The 17,752-nt window shown below is 36.8% G+C and overlaps 1 protein-coding gene across 1 annotated transcript in view; it reads right to left on the bottom strand.

Moving 5' to 3' along the window:
* LUZP2 (leucine zipper protein 2) overlaps positions 1-17,752 on the bottom strand; it is a 344,353-nt gene that overhangs the window by 83,015 nt on the left and 243,586 nt on the right. The window contains exons 6-7 of the mRNA XM_029059088.2: positions 13,772-13,834; positions 7,945-8,007 (exon numbers count right to left, since the gene is read on the bottom strand). Of these exons, the coding sequence (XP_028914921.1) occupies positions 7,945-8,007; positions 13,772-13,834 (126 nt within the window). The remainder of the gene's footprint in view (positions 1-7,944; positions 8,008-13,771; positions 13,835-17,752) is intronic.

Below are 17,752 nucleotides of genomic sequence, written 5' to 3'. Positions count from 1 at the left end.
ACACAGTATTTTAGTGCTAAGCAACATTTTTAGTTCACTTTGCTTTAAAATATCAAAATTAGAGGGTATTTTCCTATTTTCTTTTATGTTGATGATAATGTATATTGTCAATGCACTGAAGCTATCTGTGAATAAAGAAGATTAAGTATCTCTTCTTGGAATTAAGAGGAAAATGGGCTCCAAATAGGTGATGATGCTTTAGCTATCATATCCCAAGACACTCCAGTCCACTTTAGAATTAAAGGGGAAGCATCGTGGCTCAGTGGAAAGAGCCCGGGCCTCGGAGTCAGGGGTTATGGGTTCAACACCCGGCTCTGCCACTTGTCAGCTGTGTGACTGTGGGCAAGTCACTTAACTTCTCTGTGCTTCAGTTACCTCATCTGTAAAATGGGGATTAACTGTGAGCCTCACATGGGACAACCTGATTACCCTGTATCTACCCCAGCGCTTAGAACACTGCTCTGCACCTAGTAAGCGCTTAACAAATACCAACATTATTATTATATTCTCTGATAGCTCATTAAATAACAAAACATGTCCCATGCTCACCAAGTTGATTAAAAAAAGAAATACAAAAACTAATATTGTAATGATTTCAGTCCTTTTTCTCAGTACACTGTCATATTATACTGCCAATCTCCTGCCCTTTCCAATTTTGTCCAGTTTGTCACTGTATGAACAGAAGATGAAGATTCACCAAAATATTATATATTCATTGAATTTGCGAGACTAAGAAGTCATCAGAAGTTCCAGCCCAGGGTTATCTGCCTTGAAAGTGTTCAACATACCCATGTAATGGACTGACAGACATTTCCAAACTGACTAACCTATGGGTAGAATAACTGGTAAATTGTCAGTGATGTGGTCAATTTATTTAAAAGAAATAAAATTTTAATTATGTTCTTAACATTCAATTGTGTTCCAAAATGCATTGCAACCCTCTTCTTCCTGTCTAATCTGTGACCACAGCTATTCTGTTCCTGGGTTAACTTCCCAAAATGTTTCATGCTTAGGACAGAGGGCAAAATACAAGTTTCTTTGAAATCAAGATAAAAATAATTAAACAATCTCCATGGGACTCATTATAAAGTAAAGGAAAATACAAGAACCTTTTTGAGTTCAGATCATTTCAGTACAGTATGAAAACATATTAAAGTGCTTCATTCATTTTTCTCATACTGCATGATACACCTGAAATATTATCCCATGTGTATTATCTCCAAAGGAGCATGTCGTTCTTGGTCTAGATGAGACTCACTCATGTGAATAAATAATTTTATCTGAGGGTCCTTGCTCTTGATCTACCCCAAATTAATCTCCATTTCCATAAGTTTTTTCTACAAATAATATACTAAAGTCAGTTGAGAAGGAAAATTGAATCTTTTTGATCTTTGCCTCCAGACCAGTTTACTGCAATTAACTTAATGAATTACATTTAGTCCTTGGGCTTTCACATCTAATATTCTTCTATAATAAATGCACTGTTTGAAATCTCTATCAGGAAAAAAAGTCTCAAACATGCTAGAGCCTGCTTTTATCAGTCTAATACATAGAACTTGAATTTGAAGATTGTACATTTTCTTATTCTCTCACAAAATATTTGCCCAACTCATAGGTTTGTGTATTTTTTATGAATAAAACAATGCATCTCAAGTCATTGTCCTCTCCTTAGTTTCTGAGGCAGCTCTTGTCAGATTTAAAAGTTATGAAACATGGGATTATTGGGGGACCATGTTGTGCTATGCTTGGGGAATTCATTGGTTTAAAGCAGCTTTCTCCCATGCAGACTTGATACATAAACCTATGGCAGAATTGAGGTAATTGGACCTAAAATAGGACTCCTATTCCCTGTCATTGCAAAGGTTTAAGTAATTGAGGGTGCAACATGAGTAAATCTGATTTCATATCTTCTTTGAAAGAAAGGATAATGATTATGTGTGTGCAAACTGGGCTGAAAATTGCTTGGGAGAGAAATCATCATTTCAGGGAAAAAAATCGAAAGCACCTGTCTGACACTTAAAGCAGACTTGCAATGCATAAGAAAGAAGAGGGCTGGAGACGGAAGATCAGAAGGCACTGAGACCCTATACAAAGAAAGATTAGTCAGAGAAAAGTATGGAACAATCTTTCTTAGATATCTTTTAAAAATAGCTATCTGTCTGGTAAGATGTAAGAGCATCCTTATCTTGAGTTAAGGGTACTGTCTAGATCAGAGCTTTTCAATGTTTTACAATGAAAATAAAGATTAAACTACTGTAAACCCCTCCTCTAAATTGTAAGTTCCTTGTGGGAACAGCTTTTATCTACCAACTCTATTGTATTGTACTCTCCCAAGTGTTTAGTACAGTGCTTTACAAACAGTAAGTCCTCAATAAATACCATTGCCTGAAAATACTTAATAGCTTATGTGGCAGACAAATCAGAAGTATTGAAGCCCATCATTGGGCAGGGATTGTCTCTCTCTGTTGCTGAATTGTACATTCCAAGTGCTTAGTACAGTGCTCCGCACATAGTAAGCCCTCAATAAATACTATTGAATGAACTAGGTCACCTCTGGTGGTTTATTCATTCTCTATGATTTACAAATCAGATTTTCACTGAACTTCATTTCTTCACTTTACTAATGTAGATCTGGATGTAGAGTGGAATTGCTCTAATCTGATTTATAAAAGTTAGTTTATATTAAAAATTGAGTACTCCACTGACATTCAAATTGAATTTGGTATTTGTGAGACTATGCCATGTAGAGACAGTCTAAGTTACTAATATCATGAATAACTGAGAAGGACCAGTGTGCTCCTTTTCAATTACCACAAAACCAAGATTTAGCAACTTTTTTTAAAAGAGATTTGGTCATGATTCTCAATTTATTCTAACACATTCATTCAAGACTGACAACTAATAATTATATATGAAGACTCTCACTCTATATCATTTAACTAATCGGTAGAATTTATTGGGTATAAAACACTGTATTTAGCTCTACAGACAGTACAAGAGAGTTAGAAGAGATGATACCTGCCCTCAAGGAATTAATAATGTAGCAGAGGTTACAAACAATAAAATAAATTACTTGTAGTAGGATAAATCAATAGAATGTGATAATATGCTTATAAGTGCTTAGGTTAATGTAAGTACTCAAGTCCTGAGGTGATGTAGAGGGGATGCAGAGGTAATATAGAGGTAGAAGTTGTTGGGGATGAAATGTCAAGAAATGAAAGAGTTTACTCAGGAAGTTTACCTGAGGAGATTTGATTTCAGAAGAAACTTGAATATGAGCAGATGCAAAGGAGAAAGGAGTTGCAGGAAGAAGGGAGGGTGTGGGTGGTGAGAAAGATGAGACTAGGGCATAGTGGGTAGGCTAGCCTGAGAGGAATGAAGTGAGTGAACTGAGCTGTGTGGGACAGCATTGTTTGAGTGCCTCAAAGCCAATGGTCAGGAGTTTCCATTTAATATCGAGAAGAACAGGCACTAGAGATTTTGACGAGGTGAGGGAATGTGAACAGAATGATATTTTAGAAAAATGACCCAAGTAGCATAGTGAAGTATTTACTATAAAGGGGAGAGACTAGAGGCAGGGAAGAGTCAGTGAGGAGGCTGATTCAGTAGGAGATTTAGGATATGATGAATGTTGGACTAGTGTCATGGAAGTTGGGAAAGAGAATAAGGGGCATATTCTCAAAATTTCATAGAGGAAGGACTGACAAGATTTGTTGGTAGGCTTAATATGGGGGCTGAAAAAGATGGAGGTGTCAGAAATAATTTATGGGATTGACTGATGGGGGTTATGGAGGTGATGTCTGATATAATGGGAAAGTTAAGTGGAAATGAATACTAGAAACAGCAACATTCAAATTTAAAATCAATATAGAAAATTGAGCTAGAAGGAAAGCCTCTTCTGAAATAAGGTTTGACATGTACAAATGATTTGGGGATTGATAAAAAAGAAGTCTGTTATTTATGTCTTTTTACACAGAATATCTGTTTTTTGGAAAAGTGAAAAATCTAATAGTCTGAAAAAACTGAACAATCCTTTCAACATTTTAGTGCAGGAATTGGGGCTGGAAATTTGCACTCCTAATGTCTTTGTTATAGCCTAGCATTTAGCCTCTGGTAATAGTTCAGTCAATCAACTGATCAATCAATGACAATTAGTAAGCACTTACTGAGTGAGGATCTCTGCAATAAGTGCCTGGGAGAGAACAATGCACAGAGTTGGTAGATGTGTTCCACACTCACAAGGACCTTACAGTTTAAAGAGGAAGGTAGACATTAAAATGATAGGACTGAGGGTGGGGTGAACATTTAATGCTTATAAGGTACAAATTAAAGTGCCTAGGTGATGCAAAAAGAAGAATAATGCCTCTTGGAGGAGATATGATTTTAATTAGGCTTTGAAGGTGGTCCACTGTATGTGAAGACAGAGGGTGTTACAGGCCAGAGGGAAGATGTGAAGGGGTCATTGGTGAGATAGATGAAATCAAGGTATAGTGAATAGGTTGGTATTAGGGGAGTGAAGTGTGTGGGTTTGGTCGTGTTGGAAATCGGAGAGGCAAAGTAGGAGAGAGAGAGCGCTGATTGAGTGTTTACTATTGAGACAATGGTAAGGAATTAAGGAGTATAGTCTCTAGTTTTGGGAGGGTACCTAATCATAGAATTGCCCATGCAGGTTTGTATCACAAAGTGAATTTTCAACAATACAAAACTCTCTACCAAATAATCCATTGTTTTGTACACCCAATCACCCCGAAAGGACTTGCAGAATGGGAAATCAGAGAAGGAAACAATTAAATGAATTTTAATGCCTGATTTTTAGTAAAGGAGTATGATGAGGTGTCACTGAATTACAAAGTCCAATGAACATATGTCAATCTCATAGTAGGGAGGACTACATATGTTGCGAAGAGGAAACAAAAATCAAATTCACTTTATAACAGGCAACACTGCCAAATATCTTTCATGGCTCAAAGCCCCACTAACTTCAATTATAACTTGGAAAGTATTTTGCAGTGTTGCCTTTAGAGACTAATTGGAAGGTTATTGTGCAACAAAGGTTTCCACTTCACAAAACAATCAACATGTGAAATGTGAAACTCAGTATTGGCAATCCAGAGAGGCAAACATACATAATGGATTTATTTTCTTATTTTGTTTTCTTTACTAGAAAAGCATGTGTGTGTGTGTGTGTGTGTGTGTGTGTGTGTTTGTGTGTAGTAGATATGCTTAGAGTAAAAAGGATTGAGAGACCACATTCATTCAAGATAATTTGGCTTAAATAGCATGCGATAGGGAGGAAGGTGCTGGGCTGGGTGGTTTGAATAGGGGCTGTTGCAAGCAGTAGAAACAGAAGAGGAGAAATTTCTGAGAATTAAATATAACCAGTTCTTTAAAAATGACACTAGAAAGTTACCCACTTGGGCTGGTATTTCACTACAGATTTCTTTTCAAAATTGTTTTCCTTAGGATTGCAACAGAAAGCTGTAAATAAGACAAATATTCCAACAATCCCGAAATGGTTTGGGGCCCAATTACAAAGATAAAGAGCTCTTTGTAGGGCTATGTGTAAGAGAGGAAAATCTTATTCTTAAAAGAGTCATTCACAAGGATTTTTGAACAGCTCCCTGAAGGCAGTGTGGCTTTATGGACAGCAGCTTTATGGCACTGCATCCCAACAGGCAGATTGGTTGGTGTGCTTCCCAATCAGATTCAGTCTGTGGGAACCAATCAGAGGAAGTAGCCATATGGGGTGCATAAAATGAAGCTTTTAACAGATGGAATGTGATCAAAGAATGTTGCCTGAAGCTTACCAACCCATAGCAACTCATAATTTAATGGAATCACACACTTGTGTAATGGAGAAACATCACATTTGATGATAATTTGAATACAAAAATTCCTACACAGGATTTTTGTGTGACTAATGTAATAGATATGAGGAAACCAAATTCAGAAGAACTCACTGTCTTTGTTAAGAATTAGAAGCATACAACTAAAGTCTCATAAATTAAAAAAACATTAAATGAGTTAATAGGAATCAATATTTTGCCTTCATTGTTTTAATCAATTTTAATGGTATAAGGCCCTGTTGAAAGTGTTGTGATTAACACGAGTTAATCAGTTTGGACACAGTCCATATCTCTCATGGGGCTCACAGGTTTAATTCCCATTTTACAAATGAGGTAACTAAGGCACAAAGAAGTTAAGTGACTTGCCTAAGGTTACAAAGCAAAGTGGCAGAGCAGCCTTAGAACCCAGGTATTCTGCCTTCTAGGCCCACACTTTATCTACTAGACTGTGCTACTTCTTGGTGACGGAGAGCTGAAAGTGTTTCTGAAGGAATTACTGCAGTTAATTACTAAAGAAACCAACAATAAGAATTTGGGCCATTTACAACTTTAAAAAGCAAAGACATATTAAAAGAACTATAAAAGGAATTACATTAAAATGCCCTTATCAGCTGAAGCCCTTCCCTACTTATTCTGATTCCCAGACAAGTTTTAGAAGGGGTATTGGAGTTAATGCTTAAAATTGTTGGTGAAAGAACCAAACCAAAGTCTTTAGTGTTAATCATACTTCTGTGCGGTCTTTGTTTCAGGAATGCCTTAATTTCTACTTGAATGGAAGGAAGCGAACATGGGAAGGACAGTAGGGGTTATGTATTGAGGGAGCAGAAAAGGGGTAGCTTGATAGAAAAAAGCAAGGAGAGACTAAGAGGGGGGATAGAAAAAGAAGAGGAGAAGAAGGAAAAGAGGATGGAAGGAGAGAGAGGAAAAGACTGGGTGGAGAACATGGAGAGCAAAAGTGTAAAGATGGTAAATGTCCTCAGCCTCCGTGCTGTTCAGCCTCTGCCATCCACTCCATTTTTATCACCCCCAACCCCAGGGGCACATGAGGTAGAATCATGCAACTCGCATTCTGCCTACCTAGTCTGCATAGGGGATCTCTGGGAACAATGAGTGTTACAACTCCTGAGCTACTGCATTGCTGTTCTCACAGGGTCACAGTCTCCATGCTGATTTTTGGCCAGTATCCACTAGAACCAACATCTTGACTCTATCTCTGGTTCCTTTCAAATTCAAAGGAGTAGATGGGCCTACCGCAAATTCTGTCAAGAAGCAGCTAATATCTGCCTCGCCTTTGTGCAGTTCCATGTGGGTCACCAGTTAGAACTGGAGTTTCTTATTCATCCTTCCCTCCTTTCCCCTTCATATCTCTGTCTCCGCTCCTCAGAATTAAGTTAAACAAGAAGGTGCTAATTCTCCACAGAAGCAAAGACCTGAAAACACTCTTCACCACCAGAGATCAGGGAGCTGAGGGAATCCACCTGAAGATTGGAGTGACCCATTCTATCCCTACCTGCCACCACTTGTAGAATCCCCACCGAGCACAAAGGTACAGACTTTAAAATGTGGGAAATTTATGGCCATTTCTCACTCATTATTATTTGCCTGTAGCAGTGAGGTACTCTAGAAATTCATCTAGCAAACAATTACTCACTGACATATTATTTGCTGTTTTTTATTGTCAATTGACAAATTTTGTTTTTCTTTAATTTTTATTCTTCCCAAGTGGACTTTTCTTTGCCTGTTTTCCAGTTTTGATTGTGAGCAACTTTTGGTTCAGGGACCATGTCTCAATGTAATTTCCCACTACTTACTGCAATTGTGCCACTTAATAAAAATTCATCATGACAATGAACATGATGATATCAATTTAAAAATAGGTAAGAAGGAGAGGACAAAGGACCAATAAGATAATCCATAGACAGAATGTAAGTATAGGCACCCAGCAGAATGGGATACATAAATACAGTTCCATTCTACAGTGTTGAGATATGTGCTATCCCCTGGAATCTAACAGAATTTTATTACCACCTTTCAGGATGATTTCAATGTTACATTGCCAATAGGAAAAACGTTATTTGAATTCATTTTAGTAACTCACCTTAAAAACCAAATCTTTTTTTCCATAACGTAGCTCCTTCAATTGGGCTTGGATTTTTTTTGACTGGAAGACCAGAAAAGCAATTAGTACCTTAAATAATTCACATTTTAAAAAACATGGAGGAAATTAAAGGCATATGAAACAAGGCTTAAATGGGCAACAAAGTCAATGAGCTACCCAATCAAATTCTAGAAGTAAAAACATAAAGCTTGTTATACTTCTAAATCACACAAAAAGGAAAAGGACCAGAATAAATCTGGTAAAAAGATGCCTTAACATTTAAAGGGAAATAGCTCAATTTCATTAATTACCCCAGTGTTTCATTCCCAGGTTGTTTAATCTTCTAGTCATATAATAATAATAATGTTGGTATTTGTCAAGCGCTTACTACTTGCAGAGCACTCTTTTAAGCGCTGGGTAGATACAGGGGAATGAGGTTGTCCCACGTGAGGCTCACTGTCTTCATCCCGATTTTACACATGAGGGAACTGAGGCACAGAGAAGTGAAGTGACTTGCCCACAGTCACACAGCTGACAAGGGGCAGAGCCTAGATTCGAACCCATGACCTCTGACTCCCAAGCTCAGGCTCTTTTCACTGAGCCACGCTGCTGCAGCGTGGCTCAGTGGAAAGAGCACGGGCTTTGGAGTCAGGGCTCATGAGTTCGAATCCCAGCTCTGCCGCTTGTCGGCTGTGTGACTGTGGGCAAGTCACTTAACTTCTCTGTGCCTCAGTTCCCTCATCTGTAAAATGGGGATGAAGACTGTGAGCCCCACGTGGGACAACCTGATTCCCCTATGTCTACCCCAGTGCTTAGAACAATGCTCGGCACATAGTAAGCACTTAACAAATACCAACATTATTATTATTAACATTATTATTCTCTATAAGGAGCTGGGAGTTGGTGAAGTGGCAAGAAAGGAGTCTGGATGAGTGATGACATTGGAAAATCAGAGGTGATAAATAAATGTGAAATCTTTTGTGTGACATTGCTACATATTCTACTTTTGGTAAAATTGTATAATTATTTGTAAAAGAGAGGACAATTGAGTTTTTTCTCAGAAAGTTCCATTTTTTCTTGTAAAAACTTTGCAATATTTTGGTGCTTGTTCCAGAAGTAATTTTCTTCATGCCCAATTTTTTCTGTTTCTTCTGTGAAAACTTTTCAAGGGTGAGTTGGGAAAATGTAGTCAGTAACTTTATTTGCTCCATAGAACACATAAAGCCAGGATGCAGAATGATTTGAAAGGACGTTTTTGGCAACAGAAGTTAAATATACAAGCAGTTGTTCAGATGTGTCTGTTTACTGTTATATTGTATTTTCCCAAACACTTAATACAGTGCTTTGCACACAGCAAGGGCTCAATAAATATGATTGAATGTATGGAAGAATGAATGAATGAAATGGTGGACAGTGTCAGTGAGGGTCCCACGGATATTTTCACTCTGAGGCTAATCCAACTTAATTGAAAAGATTGCAGATTGAATTGTCCATATTTCAATATATCATCCAATATAGGATGAAGGAGCATTTAGTTTCAATTATTTTCAATTCATTGGAAAACTGGGCATCTGTAGTTAAACTGGAGTTCAGAGAGAGAGGTCATAGGCTTTCCGTAGAATCAGTCAATCATATTTACTGAGTGCTTACTGTATACTACATTACTATGAGTATGAGCTGTGTCCATAGTGGGTCCTTGTACCTCCTTACCTTCCTAGCTAAAGTAAAAATTACTGATTGGACAGTAGAAGCCTGTTGGGCCTGAAAATCATCAGAACAATCACTGATGTACTAGCCATACAAAAGCAGTATGATTTGTTGTGAACATTTTCCTGACTTTTGCATTTTGAGTGCCAATATGATGGGTTCCAACATAGTTCTGGCACAGTACAATTTCTCTAATTCCACATCGAATTTCACTGCTTTCTAAAACAGTGGAAAATCTGTATTCATAGCCAAATTTCAATCAATCATCTCAAAGTTTCTGTGGTGAGGGCTTGGGCTGGTCTCTAGGCAGAAGGAAGCCTTTGACGTGAATTTGACAGGAACAATAACTGACAAAATTGAATACTAGAGTGATAATCTAAAAGGCAAATAATCAATGAAGCCCTTGTCAGAGCAATATTAAGAAAACCACTGTGGGTATCAAAAGTCTCAAGGGTATCATTTTGGTATAGTGGAATGAGAATGGGTCTGGGAGTCAGAGAACCCCTTCTAATGTAGGCTCTGTTGCTTTTCTTTTTTTGGGGGGGTGGTATTTGTTTAGCACTTACTATGTGCCTAGTGCTTCACAATGCACTGGGGTAGATACAACATAATCAGCTTGTCCCACATGACTCACAAAGTAGAATGTTATCTCCATTTGGCATATGAGGAAACTGAGTCACAGCTAATGTAACTAACTTGACTAAGGCCACACAACAGACATGTGGCAGAGCTGGAATTAGAACCCAGGTGCTCTGACACCCAGGCCTATGCTCTTTCCACTAGGCTACTCTGCTTGCCTTCTCTGTAATGTTGGGCACTCACTTGAACTACATCCACCTAAATACAATGGGTATACTAATACCTTCCTTTCCTAATCTCGCAGGGATGTTGTGAAGACAAAATTCTCTTACATGATATGACCATGCTTTGGAAATAAAAGCGCCTTATGAAATCAAAGTAGTTTCAGGGATGCCAAAGGATTTACTTTACACTCAATGAATATTAACTTTGGTACAGTTACTCTTGGGCTACATTCACAAAAAGACACGCTACAATTGATAGGAAACAATTGTCTTGAGGAGGCAAATGAAACTTATGCAATCAGAATCTAACTCCTGGGAAAAGAGGATCTATATGTAGAAATTTATCCCTAGAAGTGAAAGGTTTCCCGGTAATTAAAATGCTATCTTCATGCTCTAGGGCTAGTAGTAGTGCTATATCACTAATAAACAGAACCAGGAGTATTCAACAGTCCCATTCTGGGTAGTTCCCTGATGCCTTGGTTCTTCTCTGAGGCTCTATTGAGTGAGCGAGCACACAGCTTCCAAAATATTTCTTACTAAATGAATCCTATGCAATTTGTTAAATTTCTAGATGCTAGTAAATGCTTCGAAATTCTTGATTTTTTAAGAGACGTTGCTACAGAGAACCATGAAAAGGCAGCTGAATTCAAATTGAATGCATTAGCGAAGGGTCTGTAACTAGTGTCTGAAACTAGTTAGTGTCAGTTCACTAACAAAAGGTTTTAACACGGCAAACACCATGGACACATCACCACTGGGACAAGTGGGAGTGAGAACTGGAGACTCCAGGGAATTTAAAGAGGACCTCTTGGCACGTGAATTATTTCACACAGTGGAGCCAGTAAACCTGAAATTCCTGTTTTGGAGAAATCAGTAAATGCTTTATCAGGGAATTTAAAGAGGACCTCTTGGCACGTGAATTATTTCACACAGTGGAGCCAGTACACCTGAAATTCCTGTTTTGGAGAAATCAGTAAATGCTTTATCATTTCTATGAATAGGGTTCCTATTTTCATTGAGGAACTGGCAAAAATGAGCATTTTGAGGCAGATTCAGGATTTGGTGCCATGGGATCAGCATCAGCTATCTTTGGACCCAGTTACAGCAAGAGTTTGGAGAGGTTTCTGAAGGTTGTTATGGATCAAGGCAGAATGTGGTGGCAGAGGGTGTGAATATTATTACCTCACCTTCTCACCTTCCTCCATTGGTAAAGAAATGATCATTAATTGGTATGACAATCCAGGGGTCAATGACCACTCAACATCTCACATTTAATCAATCATTTAAATTATTCAGTTGCATTTATTGTTTGCTGTGTGCAGAGCACTGTACTACTTGCTTGGAAGAGTACAATTTAACTGTATAACAGAGTTGGTAGACACATTTCCTGCTCACATTGAGCCTACAGTTGTATTTATGTAGCTTCAACTTTTGTATAAAAATATGGCCCAAATAACTGGATCCAGTGCATTGTTCAGGAATAGCTCAGCAGAATGAGATTAAAATCATGATACCTTCTTGCTGCATTAAATTTTATCTCTGTCATTTCCTGTTTTGCAAGTCTCCTATCATTTTAAAGAACAAATATCATATTTGTCACATTCCCAGCTTTATATTTTTGCTTTTTACCATATCCCTACTGTGTAAATGTGTTGTTTATGCTTCCTTTGAAGTCAGAATGGTCTCTTAGAGTGAACAAAACTTTTATAGCTTCTACACATTTTAAATTTTAAAAATATGTAAATTGTAGGAAGGCTTGTTATCTATAGCTTCAAAGATGACATTATATCTGGTTAAGATCATTTTCACAGCATGAACTAAGTGGGAATGAATTTGATTATAGCAATGTTCAGTAGCACCATAGTCTAGTGCTAACTCAACTCCTAAATTTTACTTTCCCAAGTGCTTAGTACAGTGCTCTGTACACAGTAAGCATTCAATAAATATAAATGATTAATTAATTGAATCATTGAGAGAGCTCCAGTAGAGGAGTCAGAGGACCTGGATTCTAATTACAGCTCTGCCATTTGCCTGCTGTGTAACCTTAGGCAAGCCACTGAACATCTCTGTGCTTCAGTTTCCTCATCTGCGAAAAAAGATCTATTCTTCCGCTTCTCTAGACTGTGAGTCCCATGTTGGGCAGGCACTGTGGCCAAACTGATTAACTTGTATCTATCTACCCCAGCACTTACAACAGTGCTTGACACATAGTAAGCACTTAAAAATATCATAATAGAAATAAATATAACACAGGTCACTAATTGGATGCTGACTGGAAGGTCGAAATCCAAATTTTCAGGTTAAATATAGACTATTTTGTCAGTTTCTAAATCCTAGGTATGTTACTCAGCGTTATAATGAGATTCAGGTAATAAATCTAAATGATATGCAAGGCAATTGAGGTATTCTGAAGTTAAACAGTGCTGAAAACTCGGCAACAGTATGTACCCTGAGGATTAGAGAAAGAAATAGTGAAAACATTCTCAATCTAGAAACATTAACACTATTTGTGAATTTGCCATCCAATTTTTGATAGGCTAGGAGAAGTATATAAGTGATCATCTCTGCTACTGCCTTATAGTTATGTATCAAATAGATTTATAGGTAAGAAACTGAATGAGTGTTAAAGTAATATTGTTTTTAGGTAGGTATGATAAGAAAGTTACTTGTTTGGCAGGAAAGGTGGTAGGCAAGGAAGAAATGACTTTAAAGACCATAAAAATTAGAAGTTTCATGGGCCTCATCATTATCCTAAACTTGATTTTCTCCATCAATCTGTAAAGTTTTCCATTAACTAAAATGTTATTTTTGCATTTCTCCTTTTCTACTGTGTAATGGAAGAATTTACAGACCTAACTGTTTAGTACGCAATAGGCTGATGCATGACTTTCCCACTATAACCAGCAGGCTTTTAGCCAATTCACCTTCTCTCAGAGTAGTAGGCCAAATTCAGACTTGTTGTGCACCCCCCCCCCCCCAAGACATCCACCCTCCCACACACCAAAACAAGGAGCAGCAGAATAACTCCTCTTTCATGGATCAGTACCATGGACAAAAATGGAAAGAAAAAACAAAGATGATTAAAATAATCTGGAGAAAATATTTATGGAATGTAATGCTAGACTGAGATAAAAATAAAATTGTAAGACTAATAGTAGGAGGTAGAGATCAGAAATTCAGATATGATGCAGCCATTATGAACAGCAAAGGCAGGGTGTTCAGTAATAATAGACCATTGCTTGTTGCTTACCTAAAGTCCATAATGGCAAGAATTATTGATGAATCTGCTAAACTAGGAGAGTAAGAATAAATCTCACCTCTTCTGCATGGATACCACAAAGCTTACTTCCTGAGAGGAGTTTGTTTTTCAGGCTTTTGTTCTAAAGTAAGAAAAAAAGAAACAGTTTCATTGCTAAGAACTAATAAAATATTAAGCAATTCAATAAATATTTTACCACCATCCTGTAATATCTGTGAATAGAAAAGATCTTCTAGATAGAACAAATATAAATTTAAAGTCAATCAGAATGCATAAGGTATACATTTTCTTCTACAACAGTAAAAACAATAAATACAATTGATTGATTGATTGAGCTTGCTTTTGAAAGATTATTTTTTTCTTGTCAGAATGTTTTAAGATATATTCTTATACTAAGATAATAGTAATCTTGTATTTCTTAATAGGAGAGGTGCAGTGTGGCCTAATAATAATTAATAATAATTTGATATTAGTTAAGCACTTACTATGTGCCAGGTACTGTACAAGTGCTGGGATGAAAACCAGCAAATCAGGTTGGACGTTGTCCCTGTGCCATGTGGGGCTAACAATCTCAATCCCCATTTTATAGATTAGGTAACTGAGGCCCAGAGAAGTGAAGTGACTTGCCCAAGATCACACAGCAGACAAGTGGCGGAGCTGAGTTTAGAATGAATAGAATGAAACTTAGAAATGAGCACAGTGCTAGGCATATAATAAGTACTTAATACATGCCATTATTATTTTTATCACTGTGATGCATCGACAGTCATCTATAAAAGCAAAATGCTGGTTAGAAAATGTGAGCATTTTTTGAAAGACTACTGTGACCCTTACAAACAACTGGTTTGGACACCTCAAGTCTCCAGGACCAGAGCTACTGAGGAATCTTATATTCATTCCACAGTTGTACTTCAGAAAATCTCACAATTAGCATTAGATGTAGGCCCGTTGTGGGCAGGGATTGTCTCTTTTTATTGCTGAACTGTACTTTCCAAGTGCTTAGTATAGTGCTCTGCACACAGTAAGCGCTCAATAAATACAATTGAATGAATTAACTAAAAGCTAATCACTCTGAAATGATTTTTATAGACAAAAAGAAACAATATACTTCTGAATTTCAATGTTACTGACATTCTAAGGTGATTTCACTTTGTTAAATATTTCAGTGTTAAACATAAAAAATACTAAAGAAACTAATTCATTATAAACAGAATTATGTTCTTGTGCCCCCAAGCCTACTTCCTATCCAGACTACTTTTTTACTATTTTACCTATCTTTAATTTAATTATATAAGTATGTTTTTGAAAGAAGAAATTGCATTAGAATTTGGAATTAATCTGTAATTCATTCCCATTTGCAGATAATTGATAGATCATACTTCCTTCTTCACTGTATTATTATAGAATGTTAATGTCCCCTCTTCATCAGATCTTTCTTTTCTGTCATATGAGTTCACTTTTAAAAGACCCATTTCAGGTTGATTTTGGTAATATGTAATATTTCACACAAGTATCAGAATAAGTTCCCAAAAGGAGAATGCAAATGGATTTTCACAATTTTCCACCGGCTAGTAGCTCTTTTTAGGCCACAGAACAGTCTTTATTGGAAAACACAAGTTTCTAATTCTAATTCGACAAGACAGAATTCATAGAAAGTAGGCTGGTATTGTTTAAATATTTCAGTTTCTCAGATAACTATGTCAATATTAAGTTTTCTCAAGGTTGGTGGGAGCAGAAATAACCTGAATGTTTTTAGTATTTTAATATTGGATACAATGTGCACATTTTAAAATAACCTATTATGCCATATCACTCTACTGGAATGAAGAGAAAATAGTTTGAAATCGACCCACTCTTTACAGTTCTCTTATCAACTGCATTTTATGGCTGGAAAAAAACACAGATGCCAGACCAAACTTCTCAGGCAGGAAAATAAGGAACTTCTGATAGCTGCTTAGCAGACTAAACTTCCACAACTTACAGTCATTTAAAGCGGGATTTTCAGCTATCCTGATATGTTTGAGAATTTCACAAGATGCAACAGTGCTTGACTTAAGACATTTTGCTAATGGTTTAAGTCAACCTAGTTTTTTTTGTATTTCCAGAAGTATGCCTGTATTGTTCTTCCTAAATTTTCAGTTTCCTTGTTTTTCTCTGTTTGAAGAAGCAGAGTCTAATTGCCAGCTAGAGGTAGTTCTTGGTGGGGTAATATAGCTAGTTTTCTTCCCCTATGTGTTTGCCAATAAACTTCTACTTGAAGATAATAAACCCGAATTGTAACATCTTTAAACAGAAGAGTCTTTCACAGACTGTTTACAAATATCACAAGCACAAAGCACCTGAGTAGGTAAAAATGGAAACTGTCATTTTCTGGCTCTGAATTTCATCACTGCAGCTTCAACCATTCATTTTAAATGTGTGCACAATCTGGGTTATTTTACTGAACAACCAAAAAAAAAAGTTTAGAGATATTTAAGAGGAACATAAAATTTCAAAAGTAATCAAGTACATTGACTGAATTCCAGACAGAGAAATGACAACTGTAAATGGCTCTGGGCATTCCAGAAACTATATTGCTTATAGAATTCTCATCAGCACTTAGTACAGTGACTGGCACACTGTAAGCACTTAGCAAATACCATTATCATCATTACCTAAAGAAGCAACAATACTAAAGTCAAAACACCGATCTACCTGGGATGATGAAGCAGTAGTTTGATTTAAGGTCGCAAATATACTGTCACTAAGAAAATTAGTTCTAGTATGAAGGATGGAAAATAGACGGAACAGTTGAATATTGTCTGACTAAACAGTTGAATATTGTCTACCTTAATCCAGGCTTTTTCTTCACATAGAGGACATGACTATAAACACATAATATTGGTGCTACATTGTGATAGTTTTTCTTGTTTATTTGGTAGGAGAAAGGATTAAAGAGGGAAGAGCACTCCTCTTATGTGAACTCTGTCAGGGTCTCTTTGGATTTCAATATGTTTTGATGGAACAGCTAAGAAAAACTGAGGGAGGAATTTGAAGTAATTTAAATTATTGTTTCAATATCTTTGCAGTCAGCATAACATTTTTAATGAGATCATATTAATTACAATGGGCAAACGCTGTATATCAGTAGTTATGTTCATTAAGCTTCTAACTGGCTGTTTAAGGAATAGAGTAGGATGTAGTGGTTAAAAGTATATTGGAAACGCATTGGTGTCCTAACCTTTCCATTTTATTATCTTAATTGATCTGTTCCATCCCCCAGATCATTTTGTTTGCCCATCTCTGTGCCTTTTACAGGTCTGTTACAGGTCTGTGCATCCTAATTTGTGATGCCTATTGAAGAGGTGAGGATAAGTCAGCGACATGTAGTTAATTTATGCTTAAATTCACTGTTCTGCACTTGAAGCAGGTGATATCTGCTTCATGTAAGCATATAAAGCAGAAAGAATAGGGGATTGTTTCTAACCCTGCAGCAAGTAAGGTGTACTGTGGCATCCACCTCTGAAGTTCTAGATGAAGCTCTGAAGTTCTAGATGAAAAGAACTTTTTTTTTTGTTTGTAAGGAACATTACTAACTGGCTGCATTCAATAGATCCAAGCATTAAATAAAAATTAGAAATAGTTACAATTTAATTAGTGAACTATAGCATCTTGGTTTTACTTGAACTTGTACAAATAATTGCATTGAAAATACACTGAATTTCCTAATGTCCATCTGTCAGACATACCACAGTGCATAATGTTTGACATCCATTTTTCTAGGTTTTTTTCTAATTCACATGGATTGTACCAACTTCTATGCTGATGAAGAGACTGTAACTCCTTGACAAATGTGTTTACAACCTGACTAAGAAATAGAAAATAACTCTGAAGACCTGTAATGGCCATGAAATGGTGTCTTAGCATATATCTGCTCATATCTAAAATGTACTTTTAATAGCTTAGGAGTTAGACCACTGCACTATTTGGAAGGATGTTCATAATAAGGGATATTAATCACACTAGCTTTTGTGTCTGGGTTGGTGACAGCTGAAAAGAG

Source organism: Ornithorhynchus anatinus, chromosome 3, assembly GCF_004115215.2.
Source record: "Ornithorhynchus anatinus isolate Pmale09 chromosome 3, mOrnAna1.pri.v4, whole genome shotgun sequence".
In the NCBI taxonomy this organism is placed as follows: Eukaryota; Metazoa; Chordata; class Mammalia; order Monotremata; family Ornithorhynchidae; genus Ornithorhynchus; species Ornithorhynchus anatinus.
This window is presented reverse-complemented; position numbering and strand designations above follow the sequence as displayed.